Below are 27,242 nucleotides of genomic sequence, written 5' to 3'. Positions count from 1 at the left end.
TGCCCCTGCCATGGGCTCTCACTGGCTGTGCCTTGAACATCCTCGCAGAAGCTCACACCAGTCATCTTTACCTACTTCTTGTCTGCCTTTCTCCTCCACTGGACTCTAGACTCCATGAGGTAGAAACGGTGTCTTGCACATCACCACGTGTCCAGTGCTAGCACAGTGCCAAATCCATAGTAGGTGCTTAACAAATGTCTACTGAATGACAACATCTATATGAAAATGAGTCTTCGAGTGCCAAGGCTGGTTACACACCATTAGAATCAGCTTCATGTCAGGCAGCCTTGTTAGTTACTGCCTACATCCTGGACAGCAAGTTAGTCATACCAACCCTTAATTTTCTACACTATAAAATAGAGATAATAATACCCATCTCATAGGGCTATTATGAGACTAAAATTAAATACACAGGCTGTATCTAATTTTGGAAGACCGTATTATTATTCCCAATTATTTTCTGCTATCTCAATAAGAGGATTCTACGATCCCACCCATTGCCAAGAGACCTAGCCATGCTGCTCTACAGGAGGAGTCTACTTCCCTACCCAATGAGGTGAGGTTTGGCCACGTGATCTACCTCTGCTAACAGAGACAAGCTACACGTGCCACACCCAAGCATGAAGTTTAAGAGCCATTGCTCTGCTATTCCTTTTTCCCTTTGCCATGAGCATGGTGTGTGCCATATAGTGGCTGCTCCTTCTCCCTGGGTCCTGGAATGAAGACAGCAGAGCTGCAGCCACCTCACATTCAATGTAAAATGAGTGAGTTGTTACAGCAGCATAAACTAGAGAGAAATCTGACTGATGCACAGTATGTCACAAAGCAGGCGTTTAGTGAGCCACTGTGGAATGAACAAACACATTGTGAGGTTTCTACCAGATCAACTATGCCCCTGCTTTGGGTTCGCTTGGGTGTGACATTCGAGCACTAGAACAAATTGAAGTTTGCCTTTTGTGCCATAAAAAGAAAGTGAATTTTTTTATTTTTTTTATTTTTTTTATGGGATGCGAATCTGACTCATTCTTTTAGGACACAGCAGTGCCTATAGCCTAGAAAACTCATCCAGAATTTCATTCATGGATTATTCATTCCAACTAATAGTAGTTTATATTGATCAAGTCTCTTTGCTTGTTTATCAAGCCATTATTGGAGAGTGGTGGGCTGAGCCCTTAACATGTTAGCTTGTTTAATCCTCACACTTATGCTGTGCGATGGAGTGATACAGTAAGGACACATGGTACCTGGGACGACGTAATGTTTGTGACCCTTCTCTGCCCACAACACTGTGCCAGAATTTGCAAAGATCGGCATCTTTGTGGCACTCCCCATAGACTAGCAGTGGGGTTACAGTCTCACTCAGCTTCACCTTCATTGCATCCCTAATAGGAGAGGTATTGACATCACCCACATTATACAGGATGAGGAAATTGAGGCTCTGAGAAGTGAAAACATGTCAAAGGTCATCCAGCTGATCAGAAGCAAAGCAGGGACTGAAGTTGGATTGCGCCAAACTTCAGAGCACTAAGCCCTATGCTGGGCTTGTCACCTATGTTCACCCACAAATCATGGTCCCTTCTGCCTCCAGTTCCAGACCTAGGAATAGTCACCCCGAACTGGCACAGTCTTTCAGATTGGGGCCACTGTTCCTCCTAAGCCATTAGATTGTCCAGAACTTATTTAGTCCTCTTACCCAAACTCATCAATGGTAAGAGAAACGTGGTATTGGGGCAGCTGGCTTTCATTTCCTCTTCTGATTGACACCTACATTTGGCCAAAGTGAAGCCTTCTGACCTTACTCTGGCAGCTAGGAACCCACCAGCAACTTCAACCCTGTGAACACTTATTTATACATCAGGCCTTGCATTAAGTACCGATGCTATTCAGAGGCATTCGAGACATGGCCCCATGTCCTTAAGGAGTTCCACCTTAGTAAAGGGACAGACATGCGAACAGTTAATTACATTACGAGTCCTTCTAAAGAGGGAGGCTAGAAGAGAGAACGATTAGGTGTGGACGGCAGAGATGGACTCTGGCTGACGACCAGGGATGGCTTCAGGGAGTGTGTCGCATTTAAGCCTGGCTTGGTAGAGCGAATAATCTCTCGACAGGCAAGAGCTGAGAAGAAGGACCTCTTGCAAGAAGAACATGCTCAGCACAAGGCAGATGGTCTCTGCTGGGTCAGATGCCTAGAAACACAGGCTGGAGTTAAATTTGGGGCCTAAATCTCTGTCATGACCTATTTTACACTGTAAAAATATATCTCAAGTCTAGTCTTAAACACCCTGCCCGAGAAAAGCTCTCGCCTGAGAGGCAATTCAAGTCTGTTTTGAATGTGTGGGGCTTTCGAGACAAAGCCTTGAAAGGGTTGAGGCTTGGAAAACATACTATGGACACTAAGTGGGGTATTGGCACAGAGGACAAACAGACCCCCGCTTCTCGTAAAGAAGAGTACAGAATGGGATAAACATGACTATCTGAAGCTTGGCATGGGTTAGGAGATTGAGTCATTGCCTGGACAGATATTTATTGAGCACCTACTATGTACCAGGCATGGTACTAGGCATTTGGGAAACATTAGAGAATAAAAACATTCCTGCCCTCCTGAAGCTTCATTTCAAGGAAACTTTTTAATAATATTTACCAGGTGTGAATATCTACTATGTGAATATCTACTTATCAACTCATCCAGTCTTTCAAACAACCCTGTTCAAGGAAACTTTTTAATAATATTTACCAGGTGTGACTATGTGAATATCCACTTATCAACTCATCCAGTCTTTCAAACAACCCTGGGAGATGGTACTATTATCTGAATTGTACAAATGGGTAAACTGAGGCTCAGGGCCATAAACTCATCCTTGGTCAAGGCAGTAAATGGCAGGGCTGGAATGTGGGCTCCAGATTCGACACCATCCTGTTTCTCTGCATTGCAAGCAGTCGTAAAGGAGGCTAGATTTTAGTGTCTCAGTTCCCTGGGGAAACGGTTGTCTCTGCTTCCAGCTTCTACTTTAGCATCTCAAAGAGTCTACACTTCACAAAACTCCACGTGTTTCGGGTGGGAAGACCCCATCCTTCCTCTTGAGTGCTCTATGGCAGTGCTCCTCAGAGTGTGTGACTTGCCCACGTGTGCCCTTCCACAGTCTGTTACCCATATCTGTAATGAGTCTAGAAATACAGAGAAAATTCTTAGAAACTTTTATAGCAATATGTTGAATCTAATAAAAAATTGGTACTTGTAGTCTCTTTTTTTGTTCATTTTTCTAATAACTCATTTTCATTGTACTTTATAAAAATATTGTTCTGGGATGAAGTAGAAATTTAGAAAGAAGAAAATAAAACCCAATCCTCCACCACAGTCAGAGAAGCATTGTTCTCCGGGAGTTCAAGCTCCTGGGCTGGGCGGACTGCATCCATGAGAACAGGGAGACCTGAATGACGAGGTCCAGGAAACATCTGTGGGGGTGCTTCCTCCATGTCACCCTCCTTTCAATTTCTAGCAGGTGTGTGTGTTTGTGCTTTCTTGCTTGGGGAGAGGAGGGATTGTGACAGGAGCTAGTCGTGGGCCTTTAGGCCTTTTGCAAAAGCCAAACTTTGTTAAAGAGATTAAGCTAGGCCTGGGGGCGAGGGTGGGGAGGAGGGAGGGATGCACTTTCCTCCAGGAGCTGCAGAGGAAAGAGGTCAGCTAGGCTGCTGGTGGGGGCAGGGAATGGAGGGGGCAGGAGAAGAGATGTGGAAGAGCAATATGTGGTTTGCGTAGGGAAGCCAGATGTTGAGTCTAACGGCTTCCAGCCTCCACCAAGGTTTTTGTCCCAAGTATGGCTCAGAAGCCACACAGGCTTCAGTCTTGAAGGGGCTGTGAGGGCCAGAGTCTGGGCATCCTGGGACAGGTTGGGGAGAACTGTGGTGGTGGGCCTCCTCCAGATGAGCATGGTACCCTTGCACAAGCCTGGGTCTGAGAAAATCCCAAGAATAACTGAGATGGCACTGCCAACCAGAAGCACTAGGACCCAGCGTTGAATAGAATTTGATTTAAAGAAAATAAAGTGGCATTTCTTGCACATAAGTTTGTGGAGCAATAGTTATAACCATTATTCTTTGAGAAGGAATTTAGGGGTTGCAGTGAATGGGAAAGACCTGGAAAGTCAGGACAGAGGGGAGGGCAGTTTGGGCAAAGCAGGCCCTCAGTCCCAGAGGTGAGGACTTACAGGGTGTGGAGGGAGCCATAAGCGATCCCTTCTGGCCCAGACGACAGCCGTGGAGCTGCCGAACTATTGCTGTCCCTTCTGCCTGGAATAATCTCAGCATGGCTAAATTCTCATTTCTCAGGTTTCAGCTGAAATGTCCCATTTTCGCAGAGCCTTTCTGGGAGGAATGTGTGTGTATGCACACACATGGATGTGGTGCGTGTATGTGTGTACCTGTGTCTATGATGTGTGTACATATACACGTGGGTATGTGTGTGGTGTGTGTGTGGTGTGTGTACATATGTAGGGGCTACAGGGGGAAACTGTCTTGCAATCCTACAACTGTTCAGTTGCTTTCCTGTCGCTGTTTTCTCTTAGCCCTTAATTCCCCCAAGTGACCCTCTGTCTGGTCAAGCGCCACGCTTTTGTAGCCAGGACAGGAATTGGGTCTAGGGTTACCCCCCGAGAATCTGGGAATGCTGCTCTGTGACTGCAGGAAATGCACACTCTTCACGTGAGGACAGACGGTCTGCCACACACACCCTTTTCTACTGGGCATCTGAAAGTGAAACCCAGCTGCCCAGACACCTCTGACAGTTGCATCTGCACTTCTGGGGGCTCCCTCCCCAATTCCTTTGCATTGACTTCACATGAAGTCCCCATGATTCAGGGACAGGAGCTGCCTAAGAGTGGTAGATGCTGAAGGCCAGACATGGAACTAACTGATGGCTCCTTCAGAAACCCACATGGCCCAGCCCAGTTAAGGCATGGTCAGATCTGCCAGAGTCCTGTTTCCTGTTGCTGATCTGGCTAAAAATCCCCAGAGAAAACCTTCCCCTCAGAGAATTGGTCACTTTTGCTCTGTTTAGGCTACACACAGGAAGTGGAGAGAGCTGCTTAGAAATGAGAGCAAAATAGCCACTGTCGATTTTCATTTTCTCCTGAAATTCCAGTTTCAGTTTCTATTTAGTAGAAGTCAAGAGGGAGGTTTCCCAGTAGAATCAGGCTTCCCGCATCCTCAGGGAACAAACTGAAGCACAGACCAGAGCCCTAGGGCCACCGTGGCCTCTTAAGCAGACACAAAAGTCCCTCTTTCTGGGAATAGTGCCGAAGAGGCCAATCCTGTGAGAGGTTTACAGAATTCCAGACCCCAGAGCCTCTGTCCTAACCTCTTTCTAATCCATCCATCCATCCATCCATCCATCCATCCATCCATCCATCCATCCATCCATCCATCCAATAAATATGTATTGGGTCCCTTTTGTTTGCCAAGCCCTGTGCTGGACTATCGCAATGGGACTACCATAGAGAAAAAGGGCAGATCTTTGCTTTCATGATGCTTGTCATCTAGTGGTCGAGATAGATACACAGATACACACCCTCCTGCCTGCTAGAGAGAAAAAGCCATTGGACCTACCACAACACCTCACACCCATGAATTTAAACGCAATCATGTCAACTCCCTGGTACACTCAGCTTTCTGCTCCTGTCAGAGTTTCCTGAAGCAAGACCGTGTGGTGGCTTTAAGACATGTCTGCGCATTCTTTGACAATTCTCCCTTCAAGGAGTCTAACTGCCTTCCCCCTGTATATGGGCTGGCTTTAGCGAAACGCTTCTTTTTTCTTTTAATACTTGCGTATGTCATATTTTGATGTCTTGACGTACAGTCATTTGGCTTAGTCACTCAAAATAGCTATCCGTCTTCCACATTATGTTATATGTCAGTGATAACAAGATGCCCTTCTATATGATGTGAAATATGCCGACCCCTTCCGCGTATCTCTTATTCAACAACAAACAACCAACAATTATCGAGTCGCAGGCACTTTGCTGGGCTCCTTCATGTAGGTGACCTCATTTCATCTTCAGATCTCCAAAGAAGAAAACTGTTTTACAAGATGTGGAAACTGAGGCTCAAAGTACAATGAAATGTGTGAGAGTTACTAGAACAGTGCAGTCCTCAGTGACACAGTTTCTTTTCATTCAAAAGTATATATTGGGTCACTGTATTTTTTGTGTGTGTATATGTGGTGAGAACATTTAAGATCTAATCTCTTAGCAGCTTTCAAGTATTATAATACACTGTGGTTAGCTATAGTCACGATACTGTGCATTAATAGATCCCAAGTCCCTTCTAACAAATAGAATATGCCAGAAGTGATGCCGTGTGACTTTGGAGGTGAGGCTAGAAGAGGTGACATTTCTACCGGGCTCTCTCTTGTGTTCTCAGAACCCAGCTGCTGGACTATGAAGTGCCCCTTGCCACATGGAGCGGCCACAAGGAGATGTTCTGGCTGACAGCCCCAGCTGAGGTCCCAGCGGGCAGTGGCACCAACTACCAGACGCGAGAGACTCAGGCCTTGCCACTCTCTGAGGACGTCCCCATGAGAGCTCCTGAGTAATAACCGCTCACTGAACTCTGAGAGATACCAGCAGCAACAACAGCCAAGGGCAACAATAATAAAAATATCATTTTGTTTTAAGCTACTAGGTTTGCGTAATTTGTCGTGCAACACTGGATAACCAGAACAGTACTTTGTCCTAGAAACATTGGTGGACCTCTGCTCCTCTACATCCTTGCTAGTCAAGGAGTGGCTAGCCCACCAGCAGCATCGGACCACCGGGAGCTCGTTGGAAATGCAGAACCTTGGACCCCACCTCTGACCTACTGAACCCAAACCTGCATTTTAACGAGATTGCCGAATGTTTCACATACATGTTAAGGTTTCAGAAGCGTTGCTCTGCAATCTATTTTTTAAAGTACATTATTTTAATGGAATGCTTAAAAAAAAAATCAAATACAAAAAAATAATGTAAAGATACAAACTTCCAGTTATAAAATAAAGGTCACGGGAATATAATGTACAGCTTTGTGACTATACTTCATAATACTGTATTGTATATCTGAAAGTTCTTAAGAGAGTAAATCTTTAAAGTTTTCCTCACAAGAAAAAAAACTTGTAAGTGTGGGGCGACGGATGTTAACTAGACTCATTGGAATGATCATGTCGCCATACGTACAAATATCAGATCATTATGTTGTATACTTGAAACTAATGTAATGTTATATGTCAATAATACCTCAGTAAAATAAAATGAAATATAAAATAAAAAATAAGAAGTCTGACCATACCAAGTCAGAGAGAAAAATAATCCTAACTCTAACATACCTACCACCTAGATTTAATAGATAACTATAGGAAACATGCTGAATACTATTTTAATTACTTTGCAAATATAAGCTCATTTAATCTTCATTACAGCCTTGTGTGAGAGATGTTACTGTATCATTCACCTCTCACCCCTATGTTACAGATGAAGAAATTGAGGACAGACAGATTAGGGAATTTACTTGAAGTTGCACAACTCATAAGCAACAGAGCCGGTATCTCCACGCAGGGGGCCTGGCTCCCAGGGCTAAGCTTTTCTTTTTCCAGACATACAGCACTCTGCCCTCCTCTTCCCCTCCTCACCCTTCCCATATCTTAAGTCTATCAAGTCTCCTTTGAAATTAGTCTCCAATTCATCCCCTCCTTTATTTTACATAGCCACCACCCTGGTTTATCTGGAACGCCTCCGAGGGCACCTGGCAGGCCTTCAGCCTCTTGTGACACCCCACGTCAACTCATTTTATACCATGTCCCAGATTAATCTTTCTGCAAACATTGCTCCTACCGCCCTCCCTGCCCAAACATTGTCAGTGTCTTTGCTCTGCCTGGCATCTAACCAGGTCCGTTTGGACTCCGAGGTCCTTGAAACCTGGTCCCACCTCTGGTCTCCAATAGAAAACAGAATCCATCATCGCCAGACCTCCATCACAACACATCTCAGCTTCCCAGTTTGCTTTTACTTACAATTCTCCTCCCGCCTGGGTTTGGCCCCTTCCTCGCCTGGTCTCCTCACCCTACAAACTCCACCTCTTTGGCAAATTCTCCCTTGACTGCTTATCCTTTAAAGCAAGAATTCCCGCCCCGAAACTCAATTAACATTTAGTAGCAGCTTAATATCTCCTTTTAGCTCTTGTGTGTATGTGTGTGTGTGTGTGTGCACGCGTATGTGTATCTTTAATAGCCACTACTGAATGAGGCATTTATTTTTATTGTTGCTGCAATATGCATAACATAAAATTGATCGTTTTAATAATTTTTTATGTATACTGTTCAGTGGCACTGAGTACACTCACAATGCTGTGTAACCATCACCACTATCCATTTCCAGAGCTTTTTCATCATCTGAACCTAAAACTCTGTACGCATTAAACAATAACTCCCCAATCCTCCCTTCCTGCAGCTCCTGGTAACTGCAGTTCTACTTTTTGTCTCTTTGAATTTGACTAGTCTAGCTGTTTCACATTTATCCTTCTCTGGCTGGCTCGTTTAACTTAGCATAATGTTTTCAAGGTCCATCCATGTTGTAGCATGTGTCAGAATTTCCTTCCTTTTTTAGGGTTGTATAATATTCCATTGCATGGACAGACCACACTGTTTGTCTATTCATCTGATGATGGACACGAGTTGTTTCTACCTGGCTATTGTGAATAATGCTGCTATGGACATGGGTGGACAAATATCCGTTCAAGTCCCTGCTTTCAATTCTTTTACGCATGAATCATTTAAAATGTTGTTCTCAAAACGAATATGCAGGGATTGTTAGTTCCACTTCACAGATGAGCAAAGCGAGGGCTCAGAGAAGTTAAGTCACTTGTCCAAGGCCATATGTCTAGGGCTTTAAATATTGTTTTCCCAAGGATTCTGATTTTACGAAGAAACACTTCTTCTAGCACGAATGAGGATCTAACTTAGTAAGGATTCCATAATTCAAAGTTCTATGTGTGATCTCTATTAACGCTGGTGGTAATGACAATGGCCAGAAATAGCAAAGGTGAACTGGGAAACACCTCTTCCAGCATAAATGTGGATTTGAAGCCTCTTAATGAGTTAATTAGGTCCTGAACCCACCCTTGCCTTGAAGAATGGAATCTGCAGCACCTGGGAGAAACCTCTGAGACCTGAGATTTGCCCTTGTCAGGAGGAGGTTCTGATTTAGGGTTAAGGACTAGAAGTAGCTGGACAGTTTGCTTCCAGGTCCAGAGCCCCTGGTTCTGAGCCAGCTCAGGTATAGTAAGATCTCTCAATATGATGGGGGCTGATGTTTAGGTGGTAGATAGGGGACCAACATCCTCAGCGTGACCAGAATGGAGGGGTTTCCTGGAATGTGAGCCTCCAGAACTAAAACCAAGAAAGTCCCAGGCTAACTGAGATTGGCCACCCTAACTTAAAGATCATTGTGGAAGAAAAAAGAAAATAGATTCATAGCAGTCCCATGCTGAGACCTGGTGGTACAGAGGGCAGTCCTCTAGCCTGTTACCCATGTCCTTTCTCTTCTCACTCCTGGCTCTGTCCTGCACCTCCTGGGGCCTTGTAGCCCACAGTGGACTCCCCAGCCTGCACCTCAGAACTCTATCCACACCTCCCAACTCCAACATAATCTACTTCCCCTTGGTACACTCAACAATGTGGTCCACTCTTCAGAAAACAGATGTGGGAAAGGGCCATTAAGTCTTGGAAGTGAGCTTCGACCCTTCAGGCAGAGAATTCTACTTGGTACACTCAACAATGTGGTCCACTCTTCAGAAGACAGATGTGGGGAGAGGGCCATTAAGTCTTGGAAGTGAGCTTCGATCCTTCAGGCAGAGAATTCTGAGCCCTGGCATCTGAAGCACATCCTGGAGCTAGACAGAGATGCAGGCTATGAGGGGGCAAGTCCCCTTGACCCATGGACAAGGGTGTGCCCAGAGCAAGGCCCTGTTAAAGCCCAGGGCCTAGGACAAGGGCTCCTCTTGCTTGGGACTAAGATGGTACTAATCAGGCCCACAGGAAAGCAGTTCCCCATTTAAACAAAGACCCCCGAACTCAACCTCAATTAATTCCCGCTCCCTGAGAATGTGGGTCCAGCGTGGCTAGATATTTTGTTTTTTCGAGAGAAGAAAGTATTGTGAAATTTGTTGGGTACAAATTCAAATTAAAAGCAAATCAAACAAAATACCCTGTGTGAATCAATACAGTAAAGGCCAAACCCAATACATTTACGGACCTGTCCTTGAACTTTCAGTCTGCAACTTCTTCCTGAGGAGCATCCTTTCCTCCGCATCTTGGCCTCAAGTCACTTCTCCCACTTCATTTCCTTGGTCTCTTTCGTTTTCTCCTGTTCTACAAATTCGATGACCAGACAGCCTGAGCTTCTGACCTCAGGCCCTTTGATGAATGAGTTCCTCCTGTTTGGAACACTCTAACCTGGCCTCACCCTTGTTTACCGACAATCACACTCATTCTTCGAAAGCAAGTGCAAACCCAACTCCTTCAAGATGTCTGCCCTATGACTCTTGAAATTCTGAACCTAGGGTTAGGAGAGCAGACAATGAATCCTGGCTCTCCAATTTTACACAAGTCACAAGTGCTCTGAACCCCATATGTAAAATGGGGTGCTCTTTTCCATTGACCTCGAAGAGCTACTTCTTGTGAAAATTAAATAAGATATGTTAAGACATTTCGTGCAGTTTAGGGCATTCGAGCAGTGCTCGGCAAATGCTGGTAGACTAGGAAAGTGAATTTGAGTATCTCGCTTATGCTTTAACCAGCAAAGCTTTTTTTTTTAAATAAAGTATCAGATGATAAATATTTTAGGCTTTGTGGGCCATATGGTTTCTTTCCTGAGTACTCAACAAAGCATCCCTAGACAATAAGTAAAAAAATGGGCACGGCTGTGTTCCAATAAAACTTTATTTACAAAAATAGGCAGAGGGCCAGATTTGCCCCAACAGAGATCGTTTTTGGCCCCTGCTTTATACTCGCACCTTGAGGCATGGTCTTTGGCTCTCCAAGCTGTTGTTACTACTCCTACTAATAGCTAATACTTTAATTCTGTACATATCTACCAAACTGTGCCCAAAACACTTTTCAAGAGATTTAACCAACATCACTATTTTATATGTAAAGAAACTGAGGCATAAAGAAGTCGCAGCTGGACTCGAGAATCAGAACTCTACGTCATTGTGCAGCACGGGTACAGGACTTGAGAAGCACCTGCACAGTCTTGAGTGTGTTTCTTCGTTGTTGGATAAATGCGCATTTGCAAAAAACTTTAGGTCACCCTTTCCCTCCCAAGCGTTGGTGGTCATTAAAGCTATGAACGTACACAACAGTGAATCTCCTCCATTGACAACTGTGGGCAACAGGCACATGGTAGAGGCCAGGGATCAGAGGTCTTCTCTTGAGTCTCTGTCTGGCTAGTGAGTTCTGGGTTGGATGGTCTGTTTTCTTTCTTTAACTCTTCCTTTTTTTCTGCATGTCCACAGGAATATAAAACTAATCATTCATTGCAAAGGAAAAAAAGGAAGTGATCTGACGTGATGTCTGATTGTCCCATGATGCTCTGTCTGCTCCTTCATAATGGTCTCTTTACGTAAAGAGCTCTTGCTGTGCCCTGAACACTGCTGTACATCTCAGGGAACTGCCAAAGGATCGATGAAAGGAAAAGAGTGGTCTTGGTGTGGGGATGGCTGACAAAGCAGAGACGCCCATCTGCATGCTGGAGGTAGCATGGCCATATGCTCTGTCATCCAAACTGGAACACCACTGAGAGTTAGGCTGCAAAAATGTGCAAACTGGGACACATGGTCACCCAGGTCACAGATACCTTTCTAAGCTGCCACTGGTGGGCAATACTGCTCTGCCTCAGAGAGAAGAGCAACTGGCCCGGCCCTTCCCATTCTGATCCATGATCTCACCTATAACATCATGAAACATTCATCCTATACCACATGTTTGTACCATGCTAGACTTAACTAGAAAAAATCAAGGAAGAACAGGCCTGGTCCCTGGGAGTATGTCTTGGTTACTGTTTCCAAAGAGTTAAAAGTCTATAGTCCCTAAAAGTTAAAGCTGGCTCTTGCAACTTAACATACTACAGCAAATTTAATATAGGTATGATATTCTGTTTATAATGTAAGTTTTTCTCACTCAGGAGAGAGTAGGACATAGAAATACCAGGCATTAGCACCTAATGAGGCCAGTCTGTTTATATTTTTTCAAGAGAATCCAAATTCTTATTTTCAACCATGGAAACCATAAGTCTTGGTAAGTCAGGTGTTCTCCCACTGAATTTCAAACACAGGAAAATGGCCATGGTTTCCACTGGGCTTGGAAAAACCCTGGGTTAGTTAGACAGGGTAGGTAAGACCTTGGAGCAAGGCAGTAATGGGGAATTTGCTGTGGGAATCCTCTCAGGGCCAGGCCAAAGCCACAGCAGATGGCCTGTGTGCTGGCTTTTACAGGCCAAGGATTTCAGGACTTTTTAGAAAAAACACCCCTCAGCTTGATATATTTCTTTTCTTTCATTTTTCCTTTTCTTTTCTTCCTTTCATTGTTTTTCGTTATAGAGGAAAAACCCTTGATGCTGACATTCCCCAGAATGTCACCCAGTAATTGACTTAATTGTCATCTAGTAAAATTACTCATTTTTAGATGAAAAAGTAGGGTCCAAAAGAGGAAAAAGGATCTCTTCTAAGTCACACAATGAAAGGCATAACTAGGACAGGGTCTAGTCCATGGGTCCCTTCATGCTCAAAAATGCTGATTCTATAATCTCACGTTTTATTGTTTTCAAAACACATCTAAGAACTTAGAGTTCAGTGGTTTGGTTGATAAAGTAGTATTATGTTGTACATTTTACAAATAGAGTTGCTCAAACAAAGGAAAGAGAGAAATAAACATTCAGAAATCTATGCTAGATTGAGTCCTCTAGTTTCATTCTATTTTTCTCTTGACCTGATTTCTCTATTTTTTTTTTGTCACATTTTTTTCTATAAAATGCCTCAAACATTTTTCTTTTGTAAGGAGAAAGGGAAAACAGAAAGGAAAATCTTTAAAACATTCCTAATAGAAGCCCTACATGATAAGTATTCTTTTCATGTTATAGAAGAGGAAATTGAGATTTGGCAAATTGAAACCAATTGTCCAAGATTATGCAGCTGGCCAATGACGGACTTGGAATTTGACTTTGGTCCTGTTCCCAAAACCATTTTGTTGTTGTTGTTGTTGTTGTTGTTTATTGACATAGTTGACACAAGGATTCCAGCCTGGACCTCTCCTTTGGATCATGTCTGCCTGCTACAGGCTATTCTGAGCTGTTGTTTCCAACACTAGCTGCCCATTAGAATCACTTGGAGCCATTTAATAAATGTCCCAGGCCTCACCAGTACCAGTTAGATCAAGATCTCTGGGGTGGGGAGTATAATTATATACATATATATATATATTTTAGAGTCAAAAGGAAAGCTTATTAGAAAAGGGGTAATGCTGCACAGATACAGCGTGATCTTCTCTCAGAGGTAGAGTGAGAGGGACCTACAATTATATTTTTAAGGAAATGTTCCAGATTCTATGTGCAACGAACAAGAAATGATAACCAGAGAGCTATCGCATGGTGCTTCCTGGAAGAATTCATGCACTTTGGAGAATTTCAACTGATCCTACAGGTGGGAATACATCTCATGTGAAAAATCAGCTCATTCAATAGAAAACCGAGAAGAGAAGAAAGAAGAGTGAAGACTGAGGGAGAGGAGAGAAGTTGAGATGTCCCTGAGTGGCTCTTTTTCCATTACAGTCTGAGTATTCTCTAGAGCTGAGCCAGTTCTACAGCTTGCATTGACTAAATCTCTGACTCTTCAAGAGTTAACCAAGAAATATTCTGAGCAGGAGTCAGTTTGCTAGAGCTTAGAAGGCATCCTGAAGCTGAAGGCAGGAGTGCTTTACAGTGGGGCCAGCTGCTGGGCCCAACAGTGGGCCCGGGTGTTTGTATATTACATCATTTCCCTCTCTATCTGGAAACTCACGTCTGATCATGTAATTTACTTTACTCAAGTAAAGCAGAAGAAGCCCAATTAGACCTGGCCTCCATCAGTGAAAAACTGCTTATGCTAGAGACTGCTCTAACTGGAACAGATGTTACTTTTGTTTGTCTAAATGATGGAGATCTTTACTGGAGAGTTTAAGTTTGCTGCTGACTTATTCGATTCATTCCTCACAAAAGGAACAGAGTAACAGGCACCTGGTGTAACAAAGAATTTGAAGTCACCCGACCTGGGTTTGAATCCCAGCTCTGCGTTTCTGCTCTTACTTCCTGTTGCTTTGAGCAAGTCGCTTTGTATATTTCACCCTAATCTTCAAAATGAGGGATCAGTATTTTTAAAGGAATGCAATGAGGCAGGGCAGTGTTTCCCAAGTTTCAAGGGTAAATGGGCACGGCATTAAATGACACTGACCCACGTAGTGAGAAAGTTTTTACCATTTTGATTCTCTTTCATTCCATCTGATTATATTAAAGAGATGGAGGTATATTTTTCACATCTCTCTAACCCTGCTATTCCCTCCTTTAACAATGAGAGAGCTGGTCTCGGGTAATTGTATGTACTATTAGGCAACTGTATGCCCCTGTAAATTAATAATAATGTTGATTTATATTTATTTTGACAGTTACTTTTATGGCGCATGCTACCTAAGATAGGGATACAAAGTTACTTTTTAAGTAAATTTAAGTAAAAAAAAATCAAATAATGGTCCACGGGTGGTATACACACAGGACAAAAAGAATTAAGGTGATACCTAGGAGTCCACGTTTAGGAAAACTGAGTTAAGGCATGTGACAGAATTCTCACATTGAGTACAGTAAGGATGTAGTCAGAATTCAGGGAAAGAAGAAAGAACTAAACCTGTCCATGTACTCTGTTTTGAAATAAGCTCTTTAATAAAATTTGAGACTGTGTTCTAAGAGTACGGATGATCACACTGACTGCAGAGTTGATTTCACCTTCAGGTTGTCCTTGGGCTGACCTAAGAACCTGGACCAAAAAGAGTATGTATACTGCTCATGTTTCAATACTCAGTTTCATGTTTCATTTTCAGACTTGAAAATGAAAAAATAGGTGGGAAATATAATTATCATCTTAAATTTGATTAGCTTTTAGTTTAAATTGAAAAAAAAAAAAAAACCACTAAAAAAACTGGTTTTAGATGAAAAACCATGGTAAGAAAGGCTCCTATTTCTTCAGTTCTTTAAATTGCCTCTGCTGATTATTATTCTTAGTAAGATAGAAAGTGAATGTTAGAGAATATTATTATTCTCTGACCACATGACCTCAGGACAAAGATAAAAGACTGAGGATTTGGAGGAGAGAGGAGATCACATTTAAATTTAAGTACATATGAGATTTGCCTCTTGTTATTTTTCCTAAGAAGAAATATGAAGCCCCCAAAACTATTCAACTGTTGACCACAAAGTTTTTGTTTATTTTTCTAGGAATAAAACTTTTTACCATGAAGGACATGATGCTACAAAGTTCTGAAAGCATTACATTGTTCATTTAACCTAAGAAACATAGAGTAGAATAATCTATACTCTATGAATTGTTGTAGGAAAACGATTCTTTTCATCTTGAATTGTAAATGAGCTCCCCAGCCTGTGACAATCTATCATTATACAAGTCATGTGGGTTCTTCTGTTAAAAAGCAAAAACATCAGACTCTGGTGCTGGTTTGCTGCTTATAATCTGTTTAAAACGGAAAATGCTTCTGTCAGATTTAAATCCAACCACAGTACAAAGCCTCATTCTTCCGAAGGCATTCAGGAGACTTCATCTCTAGTTCTGGCTCTGCTACTACCTTGGTGGGTAAGTCTCATCTCCACCTTGGACCCATTTGACCCAGCCATAAAATGAGCGGATTATAGTAGATTAGGGGTAACACACTCAAATGGCAACAGAGGCCAGACAGGTGATAGAAACAAAGAAACCAGGCCAGGAGTAAGATAATAGAAAGTGGTGGTGACCGTGAATAAGAGAATATGGCTCCTCTAAAGGGCACTGCCACCATCAGCTCCACGCACTTGTTAGCCAGGAAAACAAGCCCATTGTGGACAGGGCCTCTAAAATGTCGAGAAGTTGGAAATTCATATTTTAGAATGAGAATTCTCTTTATTATTATTAACAATAAGTTTAAAATGATTTAAAAAACGCTATGCAGGCAAAGCTAACATAACTGTAAGCCAGATTCAGCCTGTAAATAAACCATTTTGTGATTTCTACACTATATGATCTCTTGAGATCTTGTAATCTTATAGCAAATTTATGCTTTTGTGTGTTGCCCATACAGTGGAGGATTTGAGACTGAGGAAAACAAGAGAGGAGTTGGGATGTTGGGGAGACAGTGTGTTCTACTGGTGGCCGCAGAAGGATGAGATAGCCCGGATCAAAAGGTGCTTGTGAATGCTATTGTGCACTATTCTTATTAGCTATTTTAACATGAGCGATGATGATGATGATGATGATGATGATGATGATAATAGCAGCAATACCATCACAATGAAACCACCTTTGCTTATTCAGAGATGGACCTACCAATCCCAGACTTTTCAGAGTTGTTTTGGGCAACTTTGTTCATCCTTTTTTTGTGACTAGGGAAGGAAAAACTGTCAAGCAGAACAACAGGACTCCTAATGAACCAATAAGAGAACAACAGGTGATTTCAACCTCTGCTTCTCCTTAGGAAGGAAGTGCTGCAGATACACCTCCCATCCTCTAGAGGGCGGTGTTATTAAAGAGCATTTGCTGTAGTAAGTAAAGGTACGAAGATGGCTCCATTATTTTAATCTTTTTGTATCAAGCCCCAGATGCATCCCTAACACCAGTTTCATGACACAGAACCTTCTGTGTACAAGGAAATAAAGAGAACTGAGTTCAAAACTTGTCTTTCCCACCCACAATTTTTAGCTCTGCTGCATTGGCAGGTACCAATTATTTTTGTAACTCAGTTTCCTCACGTATAAAGGAGAATAACAGCAACGTCTGTAAGGTTGACGTGAAGGAAATCCTGCCTATCCAGGGGAAATGCCTAGTTCTGTGTTGGTAGCGCTGAACCATGTTCCCATTCAAAGTTCTTATTTTCTCATCTAAATTCCTCCTGATATTGTTAGAATTCGTCTGGTAGTCTTTTGCCTTCCATGATGGGAAATAAAAACCTGGAATAGAATCATTAAGTTGAACTATATTGAACTGTCAATATTCAACATTATTTATCTACAAATGGCAATTTCACACGGTTCAATGTAATACAAAAGCAGTCAGCAACGCAAGGGAGCTTTCCTTTAATACTGGTTCTGAATAGCCTATAATCTTTACATCTAGGAAAGGTAAGACCTCTGGGAGAGGGACCGACACTTTCTCATCACAAGTAAACTAACTACTTTCAGTTCACAAAGTGCTTTGTGTAAATATAATTTCCTTTAACACCACAGCAACATTGGGGATGGATGCAAGCACACAGCCTTTCATAGACTACTAGATGCGTCACTGTTGGTATGCCCTAGAGTTGTGGGATATGTAAGGTACTCTCATGGTTCCAGCCCACATGTCCACACAATAAAGGCTATTTCAATTAACAAAAAAGAATAATTAAAGAAAGCCCTGCCTCTTGCTGTGTAGGATGAATCAGATAAAACCTAGCTCTGCAAACACTTGGACCAAATGCTTAGAAGCCTAGAGACCATCCAGTTCTGGTATCCCCAGCACTTCTGACAAAGACAAGATGTCTTTGAACTTCCTTAACTTTCTACCGGTTGAAACTCTTATTAATTTCAGCTGGCAATTTGAGCAGTCTATAAGGCACCACTGAAATTTCAATCTTTAAAATTACCTTCCATGCACGAAGACATCAAAAAAAAAAAAAAAATCCACCACGGAACCCAAACAGATGAGAATTCCCCAATGATTTCATTTACTCCATATCCCCAAAGAGAACAACTTTCTGTAACATTTTTACAGTTGGTATTGCATCTGCCCTTTGTTCTTTCCTTCATGCAATAACTTTTAAACTTTTTATTGTATGTGTCAGGCTCCATTGGAGGCCAGGGGTCAGCAAGCTACAAGCCTGAAGGCCAAATCTGGCCCAAAGGCTGTTTTAGTGAATAAAGTTTATTGGAACATAGCCACACTCATTCATTTACATATAGTATATGGCTGCTTTCTGGCAGAACTGAGGTGTTGGGACAGAAATCATCTGGCCCACAAAGCTCCCCATGCATACTTATCTGGCTATTTACAGGAAAAGTTGGCTGACTCTATTCTAGGTTAAGAGAATACAATGATAAAGAAGAACAACGAAGTCCCAAGGTGTCTTCAGATGCGCAGTTTAGATGACCACACTGGATGAATGCTTGCTACTTAAACTAAAGGGTAGCCTGAGTTTGACCCATGGGATCGCAGTCAATGCCACTGCTGGGGGCTTGCAAGGAACAAGGAAAAGGGATGATAGGCGAGGAGACAAATGTGCGAGAGTGGGTAAGAGAGAGGAACTGTTGCGAGATTGGATTAGTGTGAAAACAGCTGGAACATGCAGGCCGCAGGGATTCCCACTGAAGGACACCGAAACCCATGGATGGGCCAGATGCCACGCGTATCAGAATCACCTGGAGACATTAATAAAAATGCAGGGAACCGGGCCCCAACCCAGGGTTCGGAATCTGAGTTCCAGGGGTGTGACTGAGCTTCCCCATCCTTTGCAGGTACCCCCAGGTGATTCTGAAGCCCACTCAAGTTTGGTTAGTGTTTAACTTCAGTGAGCGGCTGAAGGCACTCTCACCGCGGCCTGGCCTGAAGTCCACTTGTGGCAGGTGAGAAGGGAAAGAACTGGGGCACAGACACGCAGAGGTCGATGCAGTGAAAAGGCAGTTTATTGTCTATTAATACTGTACAGAGGAACAGAGAGAAGCTACAAGTACAGCATCAGCTGTCACTGGCAGTGTTATTTCTGAAGTCGGTTTTTGTTTTGTTTTTCATCTGAAGGAAACAGAACAGTCAAAGTACACTTCAGGTTACAAAGTACAGCAGCTAGCCCAGCAAGTCTAATTCAGAGTAAGCACGACAGGCTCCCACCCCTCCCCCCGACCAACCACAAAATGGATATATTTACAGAGATGTCACTCACCCCAAGTGAGCTGCTAAAGCTGAAAATTCCATCGACAATCTACATTCACTGAAAAGCTGCATCACACACAACATTTTCTGGAACCCCTGTTTGACTTTAACTCTACTAAGTTAGGAGCTTGAGAGGAAGAAAGAATGTTCCAGAACCCCACAAAGAATAGAACTCTTTCCTCCTGCTAGATAGGATATCACAGAATTGGAGCTGCACACAGAGGAGTTCGGATCAGGCATTGCCAGGTGGCCTCTTTGTATGTAAAGACTTGCCGTTGCAAAGCCAAGGGACAGGATGACTCCCTGTCTACCTCATCTAGAAACTGAGAGGTTCCCATAGTAATAAGAAACTAGAGTAAATTGGTGCTCCCTTAGCACCTTCGGGCAGTTGCATAGTTCTTTCATTTTTGGAAATTGTCTCCATGACACGAATGCTCATAGTGGGGCCCACAGGTCGGGCCTGTGGGAGGGATTCTGGTGATGAAAAAAATTAAAGTGATTTGTATGGGAATCAGAGGGGTTATTTTTCTTGACATGGAGAGAGTGTTTATGACCTTGCCTTGTTCAAAAAAGGATCTTGGCCTTTCACGGTAGTAAAAATAAGGCCCATCCTGGGAAAGGACGGCTGCCTGGGAAGAGAGTCTAACGGGAGTGGTGAGCGGACTCTGAGGCTCACCTTGCTCTGTCAGTCAGACAGAGGAACAGGTGTGGGTGAAGGTCTTCATGAAACTGAGTGACTGCAATGGGAACTCAGGAATTTGGCAGAAAATTGGGGGGAAAAAATCCAAGAACACTAGAAATTCAGAATCTCCTTTATGGATGGATAAAGACAATTCTTTCCTGTCTCTCCTTAACTCTGAAAATATGACGCAGTCTCATTCGTTGTTAATTACAAGGTAAATAATACTTAGTTTTATATTGTTGGTTTATGTACGTAAAGACTTGCCATTTATGTATAGTCTATACATTTATGTATAGACTAGATGGCCAGAGGCTTCTGACTCATCATTTCGTATATATTACTCAAATGCACCATAGTGAGTGGTCCCTTAACTTCAAATGTAGCAATTATTTCTTAAATATGTGAGAGCTGGACTTCGATAAGTGCTGGACTTGGCTTACATTCGAAATAGCTATCTCCTTCCAAAAGATCATTATATATTATCAAAGGTGTGGCCCAGAGAGCTCTCAAGCCACGTAACACAGTTTCTCTAATGACAGTTATCAAAAGCTTGATCTTAACAACCTAGGTCTGTTTGAAAACACTGGATTCTCGCAGTGGTAGTGCAAGGGCAGGTCACAGAGCTTTGTTCACGCCCCCCAAGGTCTGGGCTAGTGCTATAGAACTCATCGGAAAGTTAGGTTAATGGAATGGAGAAGGAACTCAGTCAATGAAGGGTGTTTTCAAACTCAAGTTTCATAATGCATATAGATTTCATTATAAAAATAGTTTTCCTTAAAAAAATACATAAATGTAAAATATTCCATTTCTATAGCCACTCCTTACTCCCGCCCATATCATGCTACTTGTCTTAGACTCTAATGAATGGGCACACCCATCACTTACGACTCAATCACACCACCATCTGAGTCCATCTCTCTTGCTTTTTCAAGCTATGCCAATTGTGCTTAAAAATAAGCTCCTGATAGGGGGTCCACAAGTTCTCTTCCCTCACTTTGGGAAGGACTACAGGAGGACATGTGGCCACCTCAGGAATGTCAGAGTGTGACACCACAGGCTTAGATGAGAACACAGACCATCTGGTTGATAGACGGGCAGAGGCAATGCCCAAGCTATGCCCACTTGATCCCCCTGGGCCAGACTTGCAAGATTCTACCTCAAGACTCCTATGATGAAATTCACAGCTCTGAAGAGGGCTGGGTAGGGGTGGGGAAGAGAATGTTGTGTTAATTCAGCTTTGGAAAACAATCTGTGTTTTTTAAAAGGACAGAAAAGGAGAACATAAACAGCGACGCTAAGGCAAACTTTCAAATGGCACATGAGAACGCTTTTTTTTTTTTGTCATTCATTTTGTTAACATCACAAGGCAGTTACATTCTGTAAACATATATACCATACAGTACAGTAACCATAGGAAAATAAAAAAGAAAGCCACCCTGTAATTCTTTTCTTTCTGTATTTCTGTTCTTTCACTCCAGAAGGACTGCCTCAAGTCTAGGGAGGATTTTATGGTTCATGAGATATACTTTTTTTTTTTTGATAAAAATGCTGTGACTTGCAAAAAAGAGCCCCAGGTGACTAGTAAGAGGAGAATATGGGGAGAAGATGACCATTCACAACTCAACCTATAGAAACTTAGAAAATAGTCACAAAATATAAAAAGTCATTAATTTCAGGAAACATGTTGTTTTCCCGCTTTGTAAAAGTGAGCACTGAAAAACTTTTTTTTTTTTTTTTTACCAAAGTTAAGGCTGTCCAGATCTTAGATGTAGAAAGTCTGTGGTCCCTAAAATTACATACTATATTTTCACATTGAAAGCAGGTTTTTTGCGCTACAGTTCTGACCTTCTTATGTTAGACTGGAGTGGAGGGGGGAAGCAGAGGTTGATTTAAGTCATATAAAATTTAAGGGGGTGGGGCAAGGCTGGCCTAAGGATTCCCCAGTGAAATTGCCCTTTGAAACTTTCAGGATATAATCTTTATTCAGCCTTTTCTACATTCAAATAATAAGTATTTAGGTTTTCGTAAGAATGGAAATTTCATTATGGAGTTTGCTGAAATTATGAAGATACAGACACATTACATTGTGCTGCTCAAAAAAGACTGACTTTTCTTTTTCCCTTGAGGAGCTTCTAAAAGATTGCATATTTACAAAGTTTCTGAAACTTGTGTCTTAACTATGCTGAGAATTTGTGGTTCCAATAACAAACATGCATGTTGCAAAAGTATAACATAAAACTGCTCGCCGTGGAATCTGTTGTCCACGAAGTAACATTGTGAGAGATGAGAATATTCCCACAAGGAATGGGGGCCTTTGGTGAGTTAAATTCCACGGGGTGGAGTAGGAAGGCGGGGAGGTCCAGTGACAAACAGAGACAGCTGAGTTTCTGGATTTAAGTAAGCACAACAACAAAAAAGTTCTCTGTGCATGTTTTGTCTATGTTCACCTGTTTTAAATTGACAGGGTCAATGCTTTTTAAAAAGGAACAATCGGTTTAGTGGTTGAAGTTTTGCTTCTATACCGTATCCCCTCCCTCCTCTTTTGCTACCTATTCGTTCATCGGAATTAAATAAATCGTCATTGTCAAGGGTGTTCCTTCTATACCGTATCCCCTCCCTCCTCTTTTGCTACCGGAATTAAATAAATCGTCATTGTCAAGGGTGGTCCCTTGCAATGAAAGTCTACAGAAGTGAAGAGAAATAAGCTGTTTCCACACTTGGTTGGCCTCGACGTTTTGCTCCAGAGATACTATCTCTCTCGGAGCGGAGGCGGGGGTGGGGTGGGGATATATATACACACACACATACCCTTTTATAAAAATTTGACCCTAACCAAAAGAAAATACTCTACTTGCATGTAGTAGAAACACATTTATCACCAGGAAGTAAGATGGAATAGGTGGGAATCTGAAGCAGATACATGTCTACTAACATTTCAGAAAGGAATCAAATCAAATGAATGCTGAAATTTGTTTGAATTTCCTGAAAGTCTTTGAATGACTGGAGGTTGCTCAAGAGACTGAAAGAATCATGTTTGAGGTTTGTTCAGAAGGGAATTTCCTAGCCCCTTGTCCTCTACTCCTAATATTAAGTGACATTACTGGACGTTGTCAAATCACTTCTAGAGCCGACTAATTTTTGGTTATATAAGGAATTAATATACTTATGGGTAAAAGAAGTACAGGTAAAAAAAAACAAAACTCCCCTTAGTTTGTCTAATTACATCAAAAAAAAAAAAAGATATACAAGTCACCAAGATTTTTCAGGATATGTAAGATTAAACTTTAGCATTTTAACCATTAAAGGATCTTTAATTCAATGCCACTGAAAATCTATTTATAAACAAATGAAATATTCCTTCTCTCCCTTTCTTCTCTTTCTAATTTAAAGGGAACTAATTATATGATTTTAAAAGAAAGTTCAACTAATCATTAGCTCAAAAAAGACCATGGTTTTGCAGCTTCATTATTGATTCTCTAATTAGTCTGGTTATATAAGTCAATACCCTGTATTTCTGAAGGGTGTGATGCCATATATAATAAAGTTTTTACACGGGGAATGCCAATGACAGCAGGAAAGCAGAATGTTCACAATCACAGCTATGTTGATATTTTCATTATGAAGGGTAGTTTCTTGTTGCTAGGTGGGATTAAAGGTCTCATCACATAAAAGTACTGGCTGAGCCTGAATCCCCCATTATGAGAGAAAAATGATGCAAAATATGCAAATAGATATGCCATATTCAAACACACCTGCATTTACTGTGGCCACAAATCATTTTGATAAAGGTAACACATCTTACTCTAAACACCATTAAAAGATAGGCTTTAATAGTAAAAGTATAGAAAGAATTCATTCATATAATTTGCTAACCCCCTATAATAAGAATTGGTGAATGAGAGTGCAGATTATCATGGGTCTTTTAAATCTAATGTGCAGTGTTGTAGTGAGAGGTGCAGATCATTTTCTTCATGAGAAACTAGTTCACTTATGGAGGGAAGGGAGGGTCATGTCAGGGAACTGTCTGTCCTAGAAGACGCTGATTCTTTTTATCACACAGCAAGCTCAAGGGTCCTAAGTTCTATCATTCCACTCACTCACTGTGCTTTTAAAAACTCATATTGAATAGTTTCAATACCCAAGTGAATAAAGAGAAGATAAGCTATGGTAAACTTTTAGAGTTTTCTTTCTTAAATAATTAGGATAACAGATTGTCCAAAACATTGTTTTCCTTTTCTATGTTAAATGGGTTTATCTGGCATGTCATTTTATTTGACATTTTAATGATGGTTAAGGAGTGGTGAGATTTATAGGCAGCAAAACCAGATGTTATTTCTAGATAATAGAGCAGTTTTATTCAATTGCAGCTACTTTAGTGAACCTGAGATTTAGAGATAATTCCCTCAACTACTCAAAATGAAGTCATGGATGGAATCATCTTAGAAAGCAGAACTTAGCTCCTTTATTTTTCCCTTCTTTAACTTTTTTTTGTTTAGATATTGGTGATAAAATGACTCACTTTGTGCTCATTAAAATGCAATTACTTGAGAAACATGAACTTTGCACAGTAAAAAAAAATTTCCTCTCCAACTGGAATACATAAAATTTCAAGCCAAGAAATTAAAAATAATAATAGATTTGGCACTGAGAAAGCTATTTAGGGCAAATTTAGTTGGTTCTGTAATGAAATTTTCTCAAGACTTATTTTTTTTTTCTCATCTGCTTTCCATAGAAGTTAGACTTAATGTAGTATATCTTATTGCATGTTTTTTGAAACTATGTTCTATGGAACATAGATAACTCTCTGAATTATCTGCAACAATGCTATGAACATTTGAGCAAATAAAGATATATCTGTTATTAAAATCAATTAAAATGTAACATCTTTATTTTATTAAGTATTATTTTATTAAGTCGCTTCCCTTTGGTTTTACTATATATGTGGCTGTTTGCTTTGGGGAAGAGCTAAGAATTTATTTCAAGAATTGTTCACTGTGTTTTAGATAAAAACTATTCTTTGATGTTCTGAAATCTCCAGAAGTTTAAGAAAGACACTCTAAGAAATTCAGGTATGTGCCACTCAATCAGTATTTGGGGAACAAACTTAAGTACTTCACATTAAGAGGACAGGTCTTTCTTAATCTTTACAATTTTTTTTTTTTTTTTTACATCTTGAAATCTATTTTGAGGGTGCATAAGCCTACATGCTGACATTATGTGAAACATTCTCTTTCTCATGGGAATAGAAAGAAAAGAGTCCAGAAATAAGGCTCTGTCATCAACTAGGCAGGTGAGATGAACAGGTTAATTCAGTTACAGCACCATCTACAATGAAGTGAGAGCATCGCAGCAACCACTGTAGGTCGGAAAGACTGTTCTGGAAATACGGTCACTGCAGAGATACTCCTCAAAATAATCCCTTCATTGAAAATAGATTAACATGGTCAGAAAACATCCATGAAAAAGAAAACGATATAAAAATTTACAATTTTTTTGGAGAGAATAGAAGCAAGGCTCATGGATTTGCCTACGTTTGGAGATCACTACTGATGCTTAAAACAACGTTTGTTTCATGTCCTTAGAAAATTAAAAAATGGTGCTTCTTATATAAAGGGTCCATCAGTTAAGCCATGAAAGAGAGACAGCTGCTGACAGGCAGGTCATGGAATCAGTCCCTACATTTCAGCTGTGACAAGCACTGGGTTCTTTTCTTTTACATCAACTTCATTTCAGTTTTAACAGAAGGAAAGCCAGAGATGCACAATACTGTAATCTGGAAGCTCATGTAAGGCAGCAAAAAGCATCACCCTAGATTGGACAGACTAAGTAAGATCCACTTTTGGCTACACTAGCAACCAGCTAGAGCCAACAGCATTTTGCCACACAAGATATAAAAGCAAAGATCCACAGCAAAGGAGGCCAAGTGAGAAGTCAGCGACGTGGCGACGTGTGAGGACAGGATAGGAACACGCTACAGAACGAAACCCTCGGGGCCACTGGGTTCAATTCCAGTCAAGTGAATTAAGGCTACTATATAACTCGCTGATGTGAAGAGTCCATTCCAATCGAGCAGTAAGGAATTGATTCACTCTTGAAGACACAAGGAAAGGTTTAGAGGAAAAGCAGGTTCTTGGAAAGAATGAGGCACACACATGCACGTTGTCTCTCAGGTGAGGAAACTGGAGAAAAATGAAAGGGGAAAAAAAATAAGAGAGATCAAAGCAATCCAACTGCAAGGCAAGGCAGGTGTTTGCTTCCAGTTCACAGTATTGCAGTTAGTGGTACAGTGAGGTCTACGTAAGTGGTGGAGAGCACAGAGGCTGCCCAGAAGAAAAGGGAAGAAAGAAGTGGTCACATGACAACACAGCATTGACAGCGCTTTTTCTTTTGGGTACCTGGGGCTGGCTCTGTGGCCAGGCTCTCTTCCTTCCCTTCTGGGGATGAGGGTTCTGTGGTGTCTGAGACCGGCCTCCCAGACACAAGCTCCGCTGCATTCCCATCAATAGTGGACACATCCGTCACCGTCTTCTCCCTCAATGACTTCTCATCATCTTCGTCAATGAGGACCAATTCAGCCTTGATGGTTTCATCATAGCCTAGCACCTTTTTAGTCTCCTCTTCATCCTCGATATTTTGATAGCCCATGAAAATCATGGTGACTGGCTGATCCAAGTTTGCCTCCGGGCCTCCAGTGCTGGGGGCTTGGACCTTCTGCCCTGGGTTCCCAGAAGAATGATCTTTCCTAGACTTATGTACCATTTCTAACTTGGCCTCTTTGCAGAGCATGTGTTCCTTAGGGTGGCCGAGGCTCCCATCTGCAGTCACAATCCTTTCTGACACGTGCCCTCCTCTTAAGCTTGATTGTCCAGCCTTCTGAATAAGCTCTTCTACATCCTTGGAGCTTAATTTGTGCACTCCGTTTTCTACTACGGTGCCTCCCGAGTGCACCTCATACACTACTTTGGTACCATCATCATAGACTTTGACTCCTCTCTGATGGACCCCCTCTGGGCCAATGGTGGATGCAGAGAGAATCTTGGTCTCTCCTGTTTGTTTGTCTTTCTCCACATTAATTTCCATGGCGTACACAGCTTGAATGAAAACAAGAGAAAGGAAGTGCATGTTACAACAAAAAAAGCCAGTGAATGGTTAATTGCCAAACAGACAAAAAAAAAAGGTTTTGTGCCCTTTCTAGTCTAACTGCCAAGCATCTTGAGTGTTAGAATAGGTGCACATCGTGGACAGAGATGGTTATATATGTGTTTTAACAGAGCAGCTTAATGCACTTGGAAGACAGATGTACAGAGTTCCATAGCTCATTGGCACTTACACTTCTAAGGAAGATCTG

The 27,242-nt window shown here is 41.7% G+C and overlaps 1 protein-coding gene across 3 annotated transcripts in view; it reads right to left on the bottom strand.

Annotated features, from left to right (window-relative positions):
* LOC102890212 (paralemmin-2) overlaps window positions 1–27,242 on the bottom strand; it is a 303,901-nt gene that overhangs the window by 153,396 nt on the left and 123,263 nt on the right. For 2 of the 3 annotated variants that reach the window (XM_006906089.3, XM_025041518.1), the window contains exon 7: window positions 26,290–26,985. In XM_006906089.3, coding sequence (XP_006906151.2) covers window positions 26,290–26,985 — 696 coding nt within the window. Of the gene's footprint in view, window positions 1–25,637; window positions 26,986–27,242 lie in introns of those variants that run through there. The other variant, XM_025041520.1, reaches the window with a different exon arrangement.

The sequence above is a fragment of the Pteropus alecto genome, unplaced genomic scaffold (genome assembly GCF_000325575.1).
Source record: "Pteropus alecto unplaced genomic scaffold, ASM32557v1 scaffold111, whole genome shotgun sequence".
Taxonomy (NCBI): Eukaryota; Metazoa; Chordata; class Mammalia; order Chiroptera; family Pteropodidae; genus Pteropus; species Pteropus alecto.
This window is presented reverse-complemented; position numbering and strand designations above follow the sequence as displayed.